Source organism: Rhipicephalus sanguineus, chromosome 10 (assembly GCF_013339695.2).
Source record: "Rhipicephalus sanguineus isolate Rsan-2018 chromosome 10, BIME_Rsan_1.4, whole genome shotgun sequence".
NCBI lineage: Eukaryota > Metazoa > Arthropoda > Arachnida > Ixodida > Ixodidae > Rhipicephalus > Rhipicephalus sanguineus.
This window is the reverse complement of record NC_051185.1, coordinates 5,443,143-5,462,774: the sequence shown is the minus strand read 5'-3', so window position 1 is coordinate 5,462,774 and position 19,632 is coordinate 5,443,143. Positions and strand designations below refer to the sequence as shown.

The following is a 19,632-nucleotide window of genomic DNA, read 5'->3' as shown; positions in this document are numbered from 1 at the left end:
GACATTCGGGAGATGACAAGCGTTGGAAGGAAATTCTTCTAAGACTTAGAGACAACGCTGACGGCTTGAGCAATACCCTTGGACAGAGCAAAACTCTGAGGTCTCCATCCGAATGCATAGGTATTGCAAACGACGCCGCCATTAATTTGTGAGATAGAAATGGAAGAAAATATATATATAACGCAAGGGTAAGCAAGTGTTGATCACGGAATGGCGAGCAAGTGCGCCCCGCCAACCACTGCGGCGGGAGCAGTGGTTGTTGTGAAGAAGGAGCCGCCGTCGCCACCGCCGATGTTCTGTTGCTGCGCGCGATCATCGCACGACGCCGCGGCGCGCCGACGAAGCAGCATCGACGTCGGTGGTGGGATCGCATTGCCGCTGGCGTCCTCCCCTTCGGTCGGCAAGTGGAGCTTGCCCAGGGGCCGAGCCTTCGGCGGCGAACTAGCGTTCATTCGCCTGAGGGCGCATTCGTCAACGGAACCCGTCCACAGGCGGGACATGGTCGATTTGGAGGAATCTGAACCGCAGGTAAGACAAACCCACCGGCCCGCAATCGTGCCCTCGCTATTTTTTTACTTTTCATATTTCTCACTCTCGCCCCTTGCCGCCTTTGGCCTCTCCCTTCCCCCACGCTCGCACACCGCCCTGTCGCACAAAAGCCCTGCGTCACATCGTGGCGCTACTACGTGTACATGCATGTCGTATAGTACGTAGCATGTGCGACGGCGGACACATCCGTTGCGGTCACGTACGGTGATATACCGCAATGGGCTTCACGGCTTCGGTACCACCTGTTGATCCGAGCCACTCCTCTTCAAAAAAGGCTTCGTTGTAATTCGCACGCGCGAGCTGCTGATACGGAGCAGTTAGTTTCGCTCGCGTGGCTTTCCTATTTTAACTATACACAAGAGGCAACCCGCCCAATCTATGGCTCCAAGCACTCATGCGCAATCACTTCACTGTTGGAAAGCTCACTTAACACGGTGGAGTTGGTGGTGGTTGTCGCTCACCTTCTAAAGTAGTCCTAGATGTCCGCAACCTCATCATTGCACCTTTAATGTAAGCACGCGTGGAAGGGTCTACGACGGTATTCGTTTGTCGAAATACAGTCACGATTACGCAACATAGTCTGTCTAGGCGTGTCGTGGCCGCATGCCCATAGCAGATGCGATAACAGGTGATCGCTTCCAAATGCCCTCGCATTTCATGTAGCCACCAACGGACTTTGTAGAGTTCTGAAAAAAAAAAAGAGAAAAAGTCTGGTAGCGGTTTACATCCATTACACTCAGCTCCTAGAAGTGGCTTCTTACTGCGTGCATGATGACGTTCACACGTCATTCATTCAGTCACTTAGTCAGCGGTCGGTTGAAACCGTTCCTAGGTCAGTGGTTAGTAGAGTCAGGGAAAAATGGTCATTCCTTTGGCTGAGATCCGTACAGAGCAGCGGGGTACCTTGGTCAGTCTCCTAGACCGGCTGGTTTAGGTTTGCGACTGTCACCTTGGACACACGCCGAGATGACGAAATAGTGCGCTTGTTTATATCACAGTTCGTGCCTTATACACACAGCTGAAGCTTTCGGAACGTATCACATCCTTGTGATTATTTACCTAAAGCGTGATGACGGTTAAATATGGTTCGTCGTTGACATGTAAAGACAGAGAGAAATGAAAATAGGAGATAACTAGCCGCCGGTTAGAGCCGAGTCGATGGTAAGTTCTGCATGACGCGGGCAAAACATACGGGCTACGGCAGCGGCTTTGCCCCTAACCGTCCACTTTCTTAAACGTTCTTTTTAAATGTGCGTCCAGTAAACTCCAGGCATCACGTAGCGCTACTCCGTGAACTTTGGATGAGCCAACAGGCCATTAAACCTTCGTATACTATACCTCATGGTGTGAGGGCTGCCAAGGCCCAAGGCCCTCGGACAACGGTTTTCTGTTGGCTTCATTTGTTTTTTATTGAACGTACAAATAAAATTCCCCTTTATGAATGTTCCATCAGCTTGGGTGTTACCGCACATTCATATGGCCTGTTTGTTATCCCCAGCAGGTGAACTAACTTGATTAAAGTCAACGACTTCTTCCAGTTGCCGAGTCACCTGCGTGGTTTCTGGAAATGTTTCTGCATTTAAACTTATAAAGAAATACGCAACAATATCGATATCGGAGTCAAACCTATGCTTAAACCACTCCTTACTGTCTGACGATTATAACTTCAGCGCTACAAGTATCATATAAATAAGTTCTGCGATTACTTTTTGAACGTACTTAAGTCACGCGCTTCTAGCTAGCTAGTGAAAAATTAAATAATAAATTACATAAAGTGAAACATTAAGCAATATTGGACCGGTGGTCCATTAATATAAAGATTTCGCATTTCTCACTGCGGAAAAAAGTTGTTAGCAAGGTATATTATGCAGTTTTAGAATAGGGTACGCAGAGGTAGAGTTCATTAGGTACGATGCGCCATTTTCGTCACTTAGCGTGGGTACCCAAGAGAATAGCGCATGAGGCATGCGCAGTGGCGACGAACGCCAGCGCAAGGCTTTGCGTACCCTATTCTAAAACTGCCTATTGAAGCCCAGTGGCGCCGAAACCGTGGCACTAGTGACGTCCGCAGCTAAATGATTTCACCATATTTCCGCCTATATAAGATGCTTCGGGGCAGGAGAAGCTCCTAAATTTTTTAAGTTTCGTCTTTTGTCGCTTTGTACTACAGTGCATTTAGTTTCAGAAAAGCGTTAAACATATCCCGTAATAAGTTGTTAAATCTACAGTGTCACAGGGGGATTGCTGGGAAATCTCAAGCTATTTACACAAAATCGTGTTTCTTATTACACCTTTCGAGCTTTCCAAACCTCAGGCCACGGCGAGGAATGCCACATTTGGAGTAACAACGCTTGCATAATCTAGGAAGTTAACGTAGCTTTGTGTTTATTTTTCAAGCGACACTGTAGAGAGAAGAGACTATATAGTTGTAGCAGTTAATTACCCTTGTTCATTAATAAAACCCGCCACTCTTACTGTAGCAGGAAGCACGGTGAGCCGCCCCAACAGACGCTGAGAGATTGGTGACGACGACAACGTGAAATTCTCGCACTAGCTAGTCCTGACGTCATGAATTTGGCCGTTCTCTGCTCGGGTCGAGTTAACTGTTTACTAGCAAAGAAAGTATCTGTTGTATTTTAAAGCCACTGTCAAGGACCACCTATTTAACAAAACTGCAGTTCTGAAAGAATGCCTGCATCCGTCAAAACTGATTTAGCGTTTCTGTTCATTCTTTCATTAGTATTATGTGCACTATGGCTTAGGTTGTATATGAAGCTTTGTGCAGAAAGTAAGTATCGTGACAAACGCTGCACGCGTGACGTCATGTTAATGTTACACCTCTAATTGGCTCGTGCACATCTATTATTTTATTACATTCTTATAAAAACGCATGGGTAACAATAGCCAACAGTTAGCCAACACTTACCGGCACTGAGTGAACTTTAGTCAGTGCTGGGGTTACGCGTGTAAATACGATATGCCCCACACAAGCTGCACAATATTTTCAGAGAATTAATGTTCTCCTTTATATTTGATTTTGGTTATAACTTTGTATTATTGTTCGTACGTCGTACTTTGCATCAGTACACATTAACTTTCCAATTTCAGTTCGCAAGCTGGGTTTTCAATGCTGACTAAAAAGCGCCGTTGAAATTGCAATTTACTTCTAAAATATACACTTCGAAAACATGTTGTCAATCAAAACTGCGTTGATGGTTTTCTTGATTGACCTTATGGTCATAAGGTGTTATAAGGTAAATAAGGCACTACAGTGTTCAGCGGCTCGTTCGATGCGCCGCGTTCGACGAGCAACGTCAGTAAACGCATTGTTTTTTTTTTTCTTACATGCGTGTGTGCGCACATTCCTGAGATATACGTGACGCTATGATGAGGGACGTGGCGTGGCTCTTACACCATACTTTTATTCCATCGCTCGCGCACTTATACATCGTTGGCTTCTCCTGCCGTGGCTTCATGCGTGATATGTAATATATATATATATATATATATATATATATATATATATATATATATATATTCAGGGTGTTTCAAGAAATGTGTCCAACCTCATCAAAAAATCAGGAAAATGCGATATTTGATTGCTGTCTTCAGAATTCGTTTTTCTGTACTGGCAGGGATCTTAATATGGTTAAAGGAATTATTTGGGACTGTAATTAGAAAAGTTAGGCTAATTAACTTTTTAATTAGTGGAGTTAGGTGGTTGTGTCAAATGGGAGAATTAAAGCTCTTCATGCTAGAAACCCAACCCAACTTTGAGATTTCAAAAAAGGGGCATCTAGTAACAGGCACGTAGCCAGGATTTTTTTTCGGGGGGGGCCCAAGGCCTAATTATTCGAAAGAAAGTCTTTTCATGACAAAAAGAAAAAAAAAGTTGCCCGGGAATATAAGGCTGGACGAATTTCGGGGGGGGGGGGGGGGGCCCGGGCCCCCCCGCCCCCCCCCCCCCTTGCCTACGTGCCTGTCTAGTAATAATTACGAAGTAATGAAATTCAACCAAATTCAATGGCGAAACCTAAACGGAAACATGGAAGAACGCAACTGCCGCATTCTTCTGAGACGTCCAAAATGAGTGAATGACTTTTTCTGTAGCGCTAGGCATCTTAAGATGGTTAGAGACATGACTTGAGACAGTAATTAAGAAAGTTAATATAATTAACTTTTTAATTAGTGGAGTTAGGTGACTGTGTCAAATTGGGCAATTGAAGTTCTTCGTGCTAGAAACCCATCCCGACATTGAGATATCGAAAAAGCGGCCTCTAGTAATAATTACGAAGTAATGAAATTCAACCGAATTCGATAACTTTCGCTGTTGAAAGCCGTTGCATTTCAGCGAATTTCATTACGCCACAACAATTACTAGAGGACGTTTTTTCGAAATATCAAAGCTCGGATGGGTTCCTCGCATGAAGAACTTCAGTTCTCCCATTTGACACAATCACCTAACTCCACTAATTAAAAAGTTAATTAATGTAACTTTGGTAATTACTCTCCTAAATAATGTCCTTAACTACCTTAAGATTCCTGCCGCTACAGAAAAAGCAATTCTGAAAGCCCCGAGCAAATATCTCATTTTCCTGATTTTTTCGGAAGGTTGGACACATTTATTGAAACACCCTGTATATATATATACTATGAAGTACAATGTCAACGTAGCACAATTCTGGCGCGCGACACAGTGCCCATCACTTTGCAAAGCGAGAGGTAAGGCGTTTTTTACTTTCAGTTGCGTAGCGTAGCTGCGCATGCTTGTTTTAAACTGACTCATCAAAAAGAACGCGCGTGCGATTTTCTCCCTGACGTCACGACTGCACCGGCTCAGGCATACTTTTACCGTTGCCTAATTTCCGGCTTGCGGACCTTATTTTTTCTGTTTAACTACGAGCCTGCTGCGAAACGTGCTTTCTGAGCGTGTACCCTGCATTTCACTTACCCCGAATACGATCGTCGCGCTCTACGCGGGGCAACTACGCAAGGGAAGTAGCCGAAAGAGCAGAGAGATGTGATGCGTACCTTACTTGTTTTACTGACACGTGATATAAACGTTGTCTGCACTCACTGAGCATTGTTATCACGCCTACTTAGATTTAGGTGCACGTTAAAGAACCCCAGGTGGTCGAAATTTCCGGAGCCCTACGCTGCGGCGTCCCTTATAATCGTGTTGTGGTTTTGGGATGTTAAACTCCAACAGTTATATTATTATATTTAATTAAGATATAACGCTGTACTTTAGAACTAAGCAGTATGTGTTAGTTGCATATAAATGAAAGAGTGAAACTTTGAGGGCCCGTTTTTCTTTGTTTCACAGAACTTTGCTGAAAACCAGCAGAGCATGAAGCCAGGAAGGTATTACGGACGTTAATTTTACTGTTTAAGTGTAATGTAGTAATTGCGAAATATATATATATATATATATATATATATATATATATATATATATATATATATATATATATATATATATATATAGAGAGAGAGAGAGAGAGAGAGAGGTGTTCGTAGTAGTTATGTATTCTCTATAATTTGGATACCAACTCTTGAAACCGAAATCGCACAGTGGTGCATTTCAATTTGGACACCACGCCGCAAAATAGCGGCCCAAGTAGAAGTATGCTTACGGACATAACTCTATGGTAAAAAATAAAAAAAGAAGCGAGAAAAAAAAAGAGGCTACAACACAGGACACATTAACACGTCAGAGGTACAACTTCATTTTCCAGGCAACTAAAATCACTTTATAAGATGTTCACAGTGCACAGGTGCATGCCACAACGTACAGAGCACAACCAAGGTGTTATCAACCTCATCGCTATCATTATAATAAACATGTTAAAAAATTTTACACAATGCTGTATGTTTACACAATGTTTACACAATGCGGATGTTTACACAATGCGTTTAGCTCGCAGACGCTGTGCTTTTTTTTATTCTTTCATGCGAAATATTTCCGAAAAATTCAGGTACAGCTTTGCCTCCTATTTTTTTCATGCCAGACATCTTGGCGTAATGAGATCACGGTTAATTGAGTAGATCGAGCTTCACAGTGCTCATAGAGTTGCGCAGTCAGGTCGTTCTTCGAGTTATTAGAGGGCTCCCTCCTTTGATCATCAACACGTTGGCTGGCCTTCTCTATATCGGACTTTCCACAATAGTGACGTCTCTGGCATATTCGTGCACAGAGAGGGGGGAGGGAGTCAGGAGGGGCGCCATCCCCCTAATCGCCTGAGGAGATCGCGAAGTCTACCACATGCATACCATTACTCAGTCGGACCTGTGCCGTCATTGTTTAAAGAGGAGGGTTACGGCCACGCAGGTGTTTGACGGTACAGCGTCACAATATAGCGACGTTAGAGGCTATAGCGTATGTAGCGTGCTTATTTTTTTGTTTTTCTGTTGTTAACAGGCGAAACGCAGGCGGCAGGACAGTGATTCGGACCTCGCCGTGGGAGGCCAGCATGCGCTGCAGGAGTCCAGGTAAGCGACCGTTCTTCCGCCGCTGTCTTGAGATCTGTGTGTTCTTTACGCAAAACGTACATCGTGTACACAGCGCGGTACGTTCTCACCTGGGTGTGCCAGTGTGGATTCGGCCACTTAATCGTCGTTGAAATGAAGTAGCTCGCAAACTCTGATCTAAATATATGGCGAGATCGTTTTACTCGGAGTCTACTGAGGCAGGTTTGACGAGATTTACCCTGTTTAAAGACTTGTGGTGTAAACTTACAAACATTGCATTGTGGAGTGGGCTTATTGGGGCGCAGGCGAACTACAAGTTAACGATTTTATGTTGTGTCAGATACACACAGCTAATTGAACATCATGTGAACTTTGTGTTAGCGTGTCTCAACCTATCTTGTCTAGCTTGTTTCTTGGTTAGAACCAGCTTATGTTTTTTGTGCGCGGTTATCTTGTTTGCTCACTTCTTTGTTTAAGCCTGACTATACGTGCTGTGCATTAGTTCCCTTAAAGGAAAAGAGTAGCAGACCTCAGAAATTGTGCTAACCAGTAAAATTAAAGTGGGTGCTTAAGAAAAACACTGTAGGTTCATTTAGGTTCTAGTTGCAAGTAATTAAAAGGAGTTTGCGAACGGAAAACAGTAACGGAGGCGAAGGAAATGTCTAAAAAAAAAAAGCGAACGGAGTTAAACGCAAATCAGCTCCTCTTTAACAAAATGTATGGGCAGATCACCGTTCGCTCCCTCACACGTGGTTTTCATTATGTGATAACACAGAACAGCGTATTTGCTTGGTTTCTATTATGCATCCAACAAAGCAGCTGTAAATGTTGTCGGCTTCGTTCGCGAATTCGAATACTGCCCCGTATAGCAACTGCCGTGAGAGGCCGTTGTTGTTGCGTGCACAAATAATAATAATTGTTGGGGTTTTACGTCCCAAAACCGTGATATGATTATGAGGAGCGTCGTTGCGGATACTTCGACCACCTGGGGTTCTTTAACGTGCACCTAAATCTAAGCACATGGGCCTGTAGGATTTTGCCTCCATAAAAAATGCGGCCACCGCGACCGGGATTCGATGCCGCGACCTTCGGGTCAGCATTAATGCACCATAACCACTAGGCCACCGAGGCGGGTACCGCGCACAAAGAAAAAAAAAATAATAAAAGGCCGCAGATGCTGCTGTAGAGATTGATCCATCGCTTAGGAACCGTTTTGCTGGAAATAATTACGTTATAAGACAGCAAAATGTAAAAGTGAAATCCTAGCAAACCGTCCTTGAGCTGTATACTGGCTAGACCAAACAATTGCGCAAGGTGACCTTAAGCGTGGAGTAAACATTGCCGAAAGGCCTTCCATTTTCAGTTAGTATAAAAGAAAATAGAAATATAGAAGTGGATGCGAAGGTTGCTTGTGAACACATAGAGGTCGCTGGAATCGCTGACAGCCCGGCTACTCTGGAAACGAAACAGCCTGTGGCGTATTTTCGGTGCCCGCAGTTGACATCTATTTTCCGGTAGTTCTTTTTAGCTCGTTCTTTCTTTTTTCCCCTTGACTGACCGGCCTAATTTTGGGGACAAACATAGGCCCTTATAGTTTGTTTTCGTTATTGTTTTTTTAATATTTATTTACTTACTCCTGGTTTTGTTTTGACTGTCGCCATTAAACGAAAACAGGTTATCCGGCCCTTGCAGTAAATTGCGAATGGAAGGATTCGGGCTGGCGACACATTTCATTTGGCCCTAGGACTAAACAAAGAAAAAAAAAGAACTCTAAATAGGTTCCTCTTGGCCTCCCCTCTTCAAGGCTCTCACACTCCTAAGCGCTTACCGATTATATATAAGCAGCCTCGGTCTAAAGCCGGTGATAAATTGTTGCCGCATCAGAGGAGTCCCGTACGGTTGGGCTCGCCTGAGCGAAGATAAGCCGCCACCGGTGTTGGGGAGGGCGTGAAAATACGGTGCGGAACTTCGGCGGTAACCGAAAGAGCACGGGGACGAGGGGGGGGGGGTGCTCGAGGTAGGCTTGATTAGCGGTCTCAGCGGGCGGCTTCCGAAGACACCCGCGTGATCTCCAAAGCAAACACATCGAGCTTTGCGAGGGAGTCGCTGTGACGCACCGCACGTGAAGTCCCCGGGCGGGAGTGAGCCACGACCATCTGTCGACCGGAACCCTGACACAAGTAGCCGCGCTTTGCGACACAAAATAATAATAATAATAATAATAAAACCTGTCCCTGTGCCTTTATATTACTGCCAGTTTTATGAGACACGACCTTAACGAAAACCAACAGACAGTGAAGACAAGGAAGGTGCGGGGGAAGTTATTCGTAGTCCTATAACTAGACGTATTGTTGTAATTATGATATAAATGCGAAGAAATTAAGGTGGACAGAAAGACAACTTGCCGCCGGCAGGGACCGAACAGGCAGCCTTCGGATAACGCGTCCGATGCTCTTCCACTTGAACTACAGCGGCGGTCGTACCCCCGTCTACGTTATCGGGTATTTCTGTGCATGCAAATCTGGCAATGTTAGTCAGTGCCGTTCATAGCCATGACGGGAAGCATGGAACACTCTTTTTTTTTTTTTGCCAGCTGGCGTCACGTAGCACGTGATCTTTGTACGAGTTGGCAGCCTACCAGTAAGCCCTCACATACTACTCGAAGGCATCAAGTCTGCCCCCTAGTTATGAATGAACGAAAGTAGGAAATTTAAGGGCTCGTTTCTTTGTTAGACACAACGTTTCTTCTCATTATATATAATAATTACTACAATACAGTTCAAAGACTTCAAATAACGTCTCCTATACCTTGCTTGGCTTCATTGTCTGTTGGTTTTCATTAAGGTTGTGTCTAACAACAACACGAACGCTCGAATTTCCTTCTTTTGTGAATATTATTCTGATTTTCCTCATATATGTCACGAGAAAAGAAGTAGCTGGTGCCCACAACGCCTCCTATAGAAAATGTCCCTCACGGATTCGCCTAAAACGACTCGAAGACGAAGGCCATCCGGTGTGGCCACTTTATGGTGCACTTTATATCGCACGAACGCCCGCTTAAAAAAAAAAAAAAATTTAATTCATGCTAACGCCGCAAGGACGAATGGGATGCGCAGCTCGCGCCCCCACGCGATTCTTTTTTGCTTCATTTCGCTGACGCCGAGTTTTCGTACAAGGTCACGTTTGCTCGAGGCTTACAAGGCTTTCGCCTCAATAAATTTTCGTTTGGAGAACTATCGTAATAAGCAGTACGCGTGTATTATTAAGGCGAAAGCCTTAGATGGCTCATCAAACGCGAAAATTGACCGTCATCGGCATCTACACCAGCGATACAAAAAATCGTCACGTGTTGACGTCACCATATGACGCCATCATAACATCACATATCGCCAGAATCTGTGTCATCATCATGACGTCATCGCATGGCACCGTCGCTAGGTCAAAGTTGAGCCGATAACGGAGGCAGTGTAAAACCAGGTGAGGCGCAGAAAGCTTGCAATGCCTCCGATCCTGCAGGCAGTGCAAAATCACGTTAGGTGCAGATATCTTTCACTGGGGGTCGGGGTAGGATCAATCATCGGCGGAGAAGAAAAAGAAGGTGATGGCTTTCGCCCTCGAGTCGACTGAGGCGGTTGCACAAGGGACCCTGTAATTTTTTCGCAGGTTCGATCGCACAGCGACCGCATTTCGCTGATTGGGGCGAAATGCAATAACACCCGGCTGCTTTCATTTAGGTACACGGTAAAGAACCCCAGGGGGTCAGTTAACATTAATCCAGAGGCCTTCTCTACGGCGTCCCTCGTTATCTAATTGTGGTTGTGGTATTATTATTATTATTATTATTATTATTATTATTATTATTATTATTATTATTATTATTATTATTATTATTATTATTATTATTATTCTTATTATTATTATTATTATTATTAAGCTTATTCGCTGCAAACTTCTGAGTACGAGGGGCTCTAATGCGCGTATATATAGATGACAGAAGAAATCCGTTAGTAATCAAGCGCATTGGTTTAAGAGCAGCGACGTTTTATCACATGACTAACGTCTCAGGACGTCATAATAAAATTGGGCGTGTACTCCCCTTCCTTTTACCAGTCTTAACTCTACCACCTCGCGCTTCCTTAGTGCTTGGATTGCAGCTTCTTCCGGCATCTGCTTAACACATGGCTGTGATGCGACTTCAACGCAGCCAAAATTAGCATCTGTCATGACATGCACGTTGCGTTTGCGAGCAATGCAACCTCGTCCGAAGTGGCCTTTTTTTTTTCTTGTACTGCTACGGCGGGTACGATACATCTGCTACATATGGCACCTACGGTGTACAAACCCAATACTTATCTTCATGGAAAAAAAAAAAAATTCCGTACAGGGTCCCGTATGCGTTCGCCTAAGACGCTACGAAGGCGATAGCCATCTTCTACTTCTTCTCCTCAGTCGATGTGTCGGTCCTCCCCCGCCGCCCTCTGAAAACTTTCTGCACCTAATGTAGTTTTGCACTGCCTCCAGGATCGGAGGCATTCCAAGCTTTCTGCGCCTCACCTGGTTTTGCATTGCCTCCGTGATCGGTCAACCTTTGACCAAGTGACAATTTCGTGTAATTACGTCATCGTGTGACGTCACGTCATAGCGATGTCATAACGAGGCCATAAATTTTGGCGATCTGTGACGCCATATTGACGTCATCACGTGATGATATTTTGCATCACATCGTGTTGACACCATCGACGCGGGACGCCGACGGTCAATTTTTGCGTTTGATGAGGCATCTAAGGCTTTCGCCATTAAAAAGAAGAAACAAAATATGGGTGTATCGAAATTTTAGTACTACATGGTCTATGCCCGTAGATTTAGACAGTCGTGCTCAAAACTGCGACGATTCCCTTTGCAGTGACGATTTTTGGCAGGCTAGTTGGTGATGCATAACTTTGTAGGAATAACATCACGAACACGAGGCACGAAGGCCAGTAAGAACACGGGACAGAGTGCTAACTTCAACTAAAAGTGAGTTGAAGTCAGCACCCTAGCCCGTATTCTTCCTGGTCCTCGTTTCTCGTATTCGTGATGTTATTCCTAGAAAGCTGTGCCCTTGCAGGCGAGTCAGACAATGGGATTGACAGGTAGGGCACACATAGAGATGCAGAGGATGAACAAGGTACACAATTGCTGCGGTCTAACATCATTTCAACTTCCGTGTTTCAAGCTGGGCGTTGAAGTTTCTTCTGTAAAATGGCTAAAGGGGTACTGACACACGAATGTTTTCAGTTGCCATTTTCTTGCATAGCATGAGAGACTAAAGTCACCGAGAGCCTAGAAAATGTACTGGTTAGCGTGAGTGCATTCTGAAAAATAATTACAACATGTTTCTAGAGGGTACTTTCGGTTCCTACTGTAGCCTGACGTCACAATACGCAGTGAGCTTCTTGTCACGTGCTCGCGCAAGATATCGTGACGTTTCGACGGCCGCTCCGCTGCGTGGCTAGGATGGTGACGCACATGCGGCCATTTTGAATGTTTTGGCACCTGACATCATCACAACTAGCAATACTACCGAGTGAAGCCACCGGAATTGACACTGCAGGCAGACGTCACGATAGTGTCGGTGTCATTAGGTGCGCTATGCGAAAATTGAGTTTGATAACAAAATAAGAAAATCTTTCTCAGCATTTAGTGAGCTTCACGCTTGCTCAAAGTCGTCTCTGTATACAGGCTATTTGTATGACGGAGTAAACTCAGCTTCAGTATCCGGTCTCAGTACCCCTTTAAACACCACTATGCCTGGTTAGCTATTGGGCGCTATCAACAACCTGACTCGCGAGCCTTTTTAGATGGGGGAGTTTATTCGCACCTCAAGAGCTCGGGGGGTCGCACCTCAAGAGCCCTGTGACACCATACCACCGCCGTGCACTTTGTACGGAAGGTCTAGATCTACCTGGCGTTGCGTATGTACCGTTATTTTGCCAGTGTGGGGTTGGCCGCCGTCACTGAGGGTCCAGTAGCCTACGCCGTGCCGCTTCGCGGTGATGACTATTTTTCCAGCGTCATTATAGTCCTTTTCACTCATCAGGTGCAACGCTATGGAAGCTGGCGAGACGTCTTGCAGTGGATGCGTTCGCACTAAGAAATGGTTCAATGATTTTACCACCCGTAATGTGACTTTTTTTTCGCTTTTAGACTGAGTAATAAAAGAAGATGTTTTGTGCATTAGAAATAAACAAACGCTGTTATTGATATGGTTGTCAATAGGTTGTTCTAGATCACTTAGCGCAGGGGTCTCAAACACGCGGCCCTCGGACGTTTCGCTAGCGGCTCGCGGCTTCATAAGGAATAAAATGTTTGTGACTTTGCTAAACGGTACTCGTGTTATTTACTCTCCGGAGTTAATAACGCTTTGTTCAGGTAAGCTACAGACACGGGGCTGGTGTCAAGCATTTTTTATTATTTTATTTTCGTGAGGCACCCCATGCCGTCACCATGTGTTGAAGCATAATCGTTAAACACAATCTGTATATTTCAGAATCGGTGTCCAGATTTGACTCATTCTAGAGATCGGTATCTACATGTTCTCGAATCCTGACGCCAATTGCCCTTGAGAAATGAGCCATATAGTAGATATGGGAAAGCGCAGTGGAGGCCGCGTTTACAACGACGGAATCCAAGCGAGCACCGCGCGAACCTACACATTTCCCTGATTGAACTTCTTGCGTAGCGTCCACAGTTTCGAACCTGATGTATGAAACGCGTAGTATCCTGCCAGTGCCAGAGTCGACAGCGACGTGCGGCTCTACCAATGGCGTCATAAGTGACGTGGCTCCGAAGCTGTTGAGTTGTAAAAGGGCTCTCAGATTTAGGTGCAAAAGTATACGCTTGCAGGCTCATGTTTAAGAAGCGAAGAAAACGGGGACGAAGCAGAGAATACACACAGGACAGGCGCTTTCCAACTAGGCTAAATAGCCGTGTTGACGCTTACAGGCTGGGTCTAGGACTGAGATTGTGCTTCGCAAATAAACGGGGACAGAAAGTTACACTGTAACGATGTGTGCTGGCGCTGACTTCCACTACACTGACGCGCATACTTACTTTTTCTTTTCAACCTGACAGGATTTGACTGACTTAAACTATCACATAGGTTATCTATCGCTGCGCGCAGGCCGCGCCTGAATGTATCGGAGCATTCTGGAATGTTGTCGGCTGTTCTAATCGCCGAATAAGTGGTTCGATCTGACTGCTGAGTTCTTCATCGTCACAACTACGTGACAATTTAAAAAGAAATGGGATTTCTGTGTGACTGATCCAAGTGTCAGCATTGCAGATAACGAAATGCAATTTCCGTGTAGTCATTTTTAATGTTTTTCGTATTGCGACAAGACGTGTGTAAAATATTGTTGACAGACATTTTACAGCAGAGCTGTTATGGTGGAGGTTTGCCGTGTGTCGTAGATAGAAAATTATCATCGTCATGAACCTGCACGCGCTCACTGACCGTCCAAGCATTCTGCACAGATTGTTCACAAAGCTGAAACGTGCGCTCTGCTGTGATCCGGCCTTGCGCGACTTAGTGCAAGCAGCGCTATTTTTGTAGCGTTAGATACACTTGCCTAGCCGGAGCCGATTTCGCGTGGAGCGTCATGAGCCGTGCTGCGCATGCGCGAGGATCAGTGATGTCACACAGCTGGGTCAGCGGAGCTGGCATCTCACGCGCTCTCCGACACCGCCGCGCGCGGCTCGCCGCTGCTGGTCTGCGCCGCATTCGAGAGGAGTGACGTCGTAGACACAGTGGCGCCAGCGCGCGCGCAGCTATTCGCCTTCGCTGTGCAGTCGCCGTCTGACACTGCGATGGGGCGCTTGATAGCGTCTCTGACTGGCGTTTGCAGGTGGGTGACGCCATGGAGAAGGAGAGCGCGAATGCTGCTCGACGGCGCAGAAGAGCCGAGAAGCTTATCTCATCGGATCCCGAAGTAGTTGCCTGGCAATTAGCGGTTACTGTGTTGGGGCCATAGAGACGGCTGCAGCGTGTTACTTCACTGACCACCGAGCCGTCTTTGTGGCAATAGAGAAGCAACCTGACGTTGAGCAAAAATAAATATGCATGTGCCACATAATACGTATACCGTGTGTGTGTCATTGGAGCAGCAGTAAGCATGACAATCAAGCTAATCCTAGACAATCTGGAAAGCTAAGAATAATCAGCTTAACCTTTGCTAACGCTACGTATATCCTGGCATAGCCGAGCTAAGCCACCGCATTTTATTGCGATAACAATTATATGGACAGTCTCGGCTGAATTTTGCCGTCGCCGTCATGCACCGTATATGTATAAGTATGTATATATATATAAAAGCCCCAAAGAAAATTAATTCAGAAAAAAATGCTTCCGAAGCGCGGAATCGAACCAGGGACCTCTTGCTCCGCAGCGAGTGGCGCTAACCACTACGCCACGAAACGCAGATCCTCCACGGTGCTAACGGCGAGCGTTATATACACACCCTTTACCGCTGAACGGACTCGGAGACGGCAGGCGCTTATAAGCGTTGCTTCATTACCAGCGAGATGGCGCAAGGAGCGTGACGGGTGCATTTAAAAGTCGTCGGCGAGCTCGCTCGCTTCTTATATTTGCGCAGGGAGAACCTTGCCCTTCCGCTGTCTGCTCGCGCGGTTTTCTCGTGGATGAGGGGAAGAGGGATGTTTCGCGCTTTCACCGTGATGTCCGCGCTCATGTTACGCAGCGTACGAAAGTTACTCGAGCTCAAGGGACGCCGCTAAACGAACAAACAGAAGATGAGCGCGAACTATCAAGTGTCACAGCTCGACACTTGAAGCACGCTAGTTTCCTTCGCTGCTCCGGCCGCCTTTGCAACAGGAGCGCTGTTCAAACTGAGAGTATCCATTGGCGAGCCTCACTTCGTATAGCATTAATTTCTTGCTATCGCATTCATTGCTTCGCCCTTGCGGCGAAACTGTGACTTTTTTTTTTTAACAAACAAGTTTGAAGAGCGTCATTCTGCGCGTTTTGTAGCGTTCCTTCTTGTACGCCCTTATTGGCAGTGTACAAACTTCGTGCTCAACGTTTTATTTACATAGGCTTAGGGGTACTCAACAGGGACTAGCGGATGTTTTTATCTTCCCTTTATTGCACCGAGTTCACAATGCAAAGTGATTACGAGACAAAGTCGAAGATGCACCGCACGTCCTTCACTGCAGCCAAGACAGCCAGAGCAGCCCCGCCGAGAACGGCTCGAGCGCCGGCTCGGACAACTCGGGTCCGGACTCGCCCGTGGGCGCCGACGACGCTCTCGGGGGAGTGGTGAACGGTCTCGGCTCCCTTCCCCCCCAGCAGCCGCCTCCGCCGCCGCCCAGTCAAGCTCAGCAGCCGACCGAGCCGTACCCGACCACTGCCTGGAATCTCTGCAGCGCCCAGAACCAGGAGGCCCTAGGAAAACTGCACCAGGTCGGTGGGGCTCTCCTCCTCCGTAGTGGTGATTAGGACGAGTTGGCGTTGCATAAGGTTTACGAGAATTAGCGCTACTCGGAAAGAGTGTAGCAACTAAGAAGATGACAAGCAGGATTAACGCCACCCCTGTCTACTATGTCTTTCTGCTACCGTCTGCTATAGTTACTGCTATCTTTCTGATTTGCGCGGCATCTTGAGAACTCCGCCTGCATGCCGTCCCTTCTTCTCTACGCCATGGAAGTTCCGTGCAGGGATGCGGCAGGCGTAGCTAACAGACAGGAAGAAGGACTGGGCGATACATGTTAAAAGACTGGGCGTACAAACATGGAGAAAAGACAGAAGTCAAGACACTACAAACGAGTTGAGAATGCATACTAACGTTCCCTGTTGCTTAAATGCATGCTGCGTTGGACTGATTTCTGCCTGCTAATCACACAAATGCCTCTAGTTGGTGAGAGTAACAGTCGAATTATTTTACTTATTTAACCTGAAATGTTCCTAGGTAATACATGCAAAGGGAGCACATATCTTGAGAAACGAAACAATTGAACTCTGAAAACTAGAAGGAATAGACGAATGGAAAGGTAGGCTTCAAACGGGCACGGGAACATATGTAGCAACCAAGCGTTTACCATAGTCCCTCAATACTTGAGGGACTATGCGTTTACTTATGGCATAGTCCCTCAATACTTTTTTGAGGGACTATGGTTTTACCCAGACGGCTTTAATCTCGCTGCTCCCGTTCTGAGATATACGGTCCGGCGGGATGGAACTGCCTGCTTACACTGGTCGTTGTGCTGCGCGGTTGCCTTTGTGTTCTCTCCCTTCACCTCTTCTTCTCTTGTAATTCCCGCAATTTACTACCCCGTGCAGGGCAGTCAATCGGAACTACCTCTGGGTAATTCCGTTCTATGCATTCTCTATCGGCATCAAGCTTGGCACGATTGACGGCTATCCCCTCAGCTGACAGCAGTGGCAGTAAACTGGTAGAGCGTTCGCATCCATTGCGGTAGTACTGGGTTCGATTTCTAGTGCCGCACGACAGCCAGTGGTTTTTCTAACTGGGTGAGACCCGGTGCATGTGTATACTCATTATATACCCTCTCCTTCCTCACATCGCTTTGCCGTGCTTTCTTGGCAGGAGTTAGCGCCCTTCATGACCTCAAACTACTATCTTTTTCTCTACCCTTACGGATACCAGAATTTTTGGGTCATTGTTCGAGTCCTTGTACGAGCCGTCCTTAAATCGAATTGCTCTAAAAGCGCTGGTGTGCGATGTTAGATGCTTCGGTACTGAATCAATCACTATGGTGCGGGGAGGGATTTTATTTTTGTCTTCTCATACTTCATGCCCTTCGATAGACAGTATTTTTAATGGTATCCTCGGAGATTTTAGCCTCGTTTGGGGCCTGGCTTCCTACTCCAGGTGTCGGGTGATGACTATGGCTTATACAATGACGACATATACACACAAACAATACGTACAGTCACTAAATGTATACACAAAAGAGCCATTCAAAAAGTTTCGCTTAGGCCCTTATCTCATGCCCCAGCCAACCTGGCTGTTGCTAACCTGGTTGATCTCTCCGCCTTTCCGTTTCTCTTTGGTTGGTAACAACCTTAATGATACTGCAGAGCTTTCGCCGACCGACACTTAGGTCTCCCACGGGGGACGTCGAGGTCTTGCCTCTCCGACGCCTGCTGGACATCTCTCTATTTTCATGCGAATCGATATGAGGTTTCGTATAACCTAGACACCGTTTTGTTGTCCGCTTGTGGCCACAACGCAGGGCTCCACGGACTACGCGGACTCGGCGTTGGGTCCCGTAGCCGCGCCTTACGCGACCGACGGATCCCTGGGCGACAGGCTCCACTGCGGGGGCGGACGGCTGGGAGCTGTGTCTCCGACGGACGCCGACCCGCTGCCTTCCAAGAGCAGCCCCGCCGCGGCCTTGGACTGCGCCGCCTACGCGCCCTACTACACCAGGTCAGTAATTAGCCGGCCTTTGGGGTATATAGAAGGAAGCAGCTCGCAACTTTCTTATTAAAGGGGCCCTGCAGCACTTTTCCAAGAAACCATCGAATGGTTCTCTTACAGGTGTTTATTGCATACCGAATTGACCGGCGCAGAAATTTTTGGAATCCTTCAAGCACGAGCGGAGTTAGAGAGATTCATCCCCACGAGCGCGCTCTTGGGAAAGAAACGTCACGCGCGCGCGTCATGACCTTGAGCACTTTTTTCTTTTTTTTTCTTCGAACGCGCGCCTTACTTCCAGTTAGAGTGCCTCGATGCGCTCGTTCGCCTCCGCTCCGTTCAGGGTGGAGACAAGCGCGTCGTCTGCTACAGCGGTCGCCATTACTGAGCCCAATCGTCAAGGCGCGCACTGCCGGCGCGCAGATTCGCAGCCTTTTGCTCTCGAGTAAAAACACTTTTTGCCGGATTTGCCCTCGCAAACGCAAAATCGTTCACGGAAGTCGCTAGTTAAAAGTTTCCAGGCATGCATCAGAACAAGTAATCGAATACTTTGCGCCTAAAGGTGTCGCAGAACGCAGTGATACTCCCTGCCAGCGCGGCCGCTGGGCTGTGGCTGAGCGGCGCACAGCTGCTTTGGATCCCTGAGAGCTGCAGGCATCACTATTTACTTTTATACTTTGCGGGTATATATGTTCGTGCGGTGTTTTTTGAAGGCACGACAGTTTAGCTTTATTCAGGAAAGTTAAAGATGCGGAATACTGTCTATTAGAAAGCAATAATTGAAAGGTATCATTCCCGGGACTGCCGAAACGAAAAGCGGTGCAATAATGCGCCTTACATAAAGGCGCAGAATGTATGCTTTCATGTACGTCTGAAATTATTCCAGCTCGAATTCTCGAAATGAGACGCGCAGTATTGAGACGCGCAATGCAAATTGCGCGTCTTTCTTAAGCAATCTTTCTTAATTTGAGCGAGAAACGCACCTAGTGAAGCGAACGAATTAGCGAAATATAAAAATTTGAAGACAGCGCGCGCAGATTTGACGGCTACATTAGAGATATGGAGTGAAAATAAACTTAAATGGAATATACCGGAGCGCAACGTTTCCGTCCCATTCATCATTACGGGCTCGCTCAGGCAGGCCCTGGCTCTACGCCTGCTAACTCCGCTATTA

General features: G+C 46.5%; 1 protein-coding gene across 1 annotated transcript in view; it reads left to right on the top strand.

The window, feature by feature from the left end:
• Window positions 1-272: 272 nt before the first annotated feature.
• LOC119406885 (eyes absent homolog 2) overlaps window positions 273-19,632 on the top strand; it is an 89,535-nt gene continuing 70,175 nt past the window's right edge. Inside the window, exons 1-4 of the mRNA XM_037673656.2 lie at window positions 273-528; window positions 6,971-7,041; window positions 16,234-16,480; window positions 18,274-18,470. Coding sequence (XP_037529584.1) covers window positions 292-528; window positions 6,971-7,041; window positions 16,234-16,480; window positions 18,274-18,470 — 752 coding nt within the window. The 5' untranslated portion in view covers window positions 273-291. The remainder of the gene's footprint in view (window positions 529-6,970; window positions 7,042-16,233; window positions 16,481-18,273; window positions 18,471-19,632) is intronic.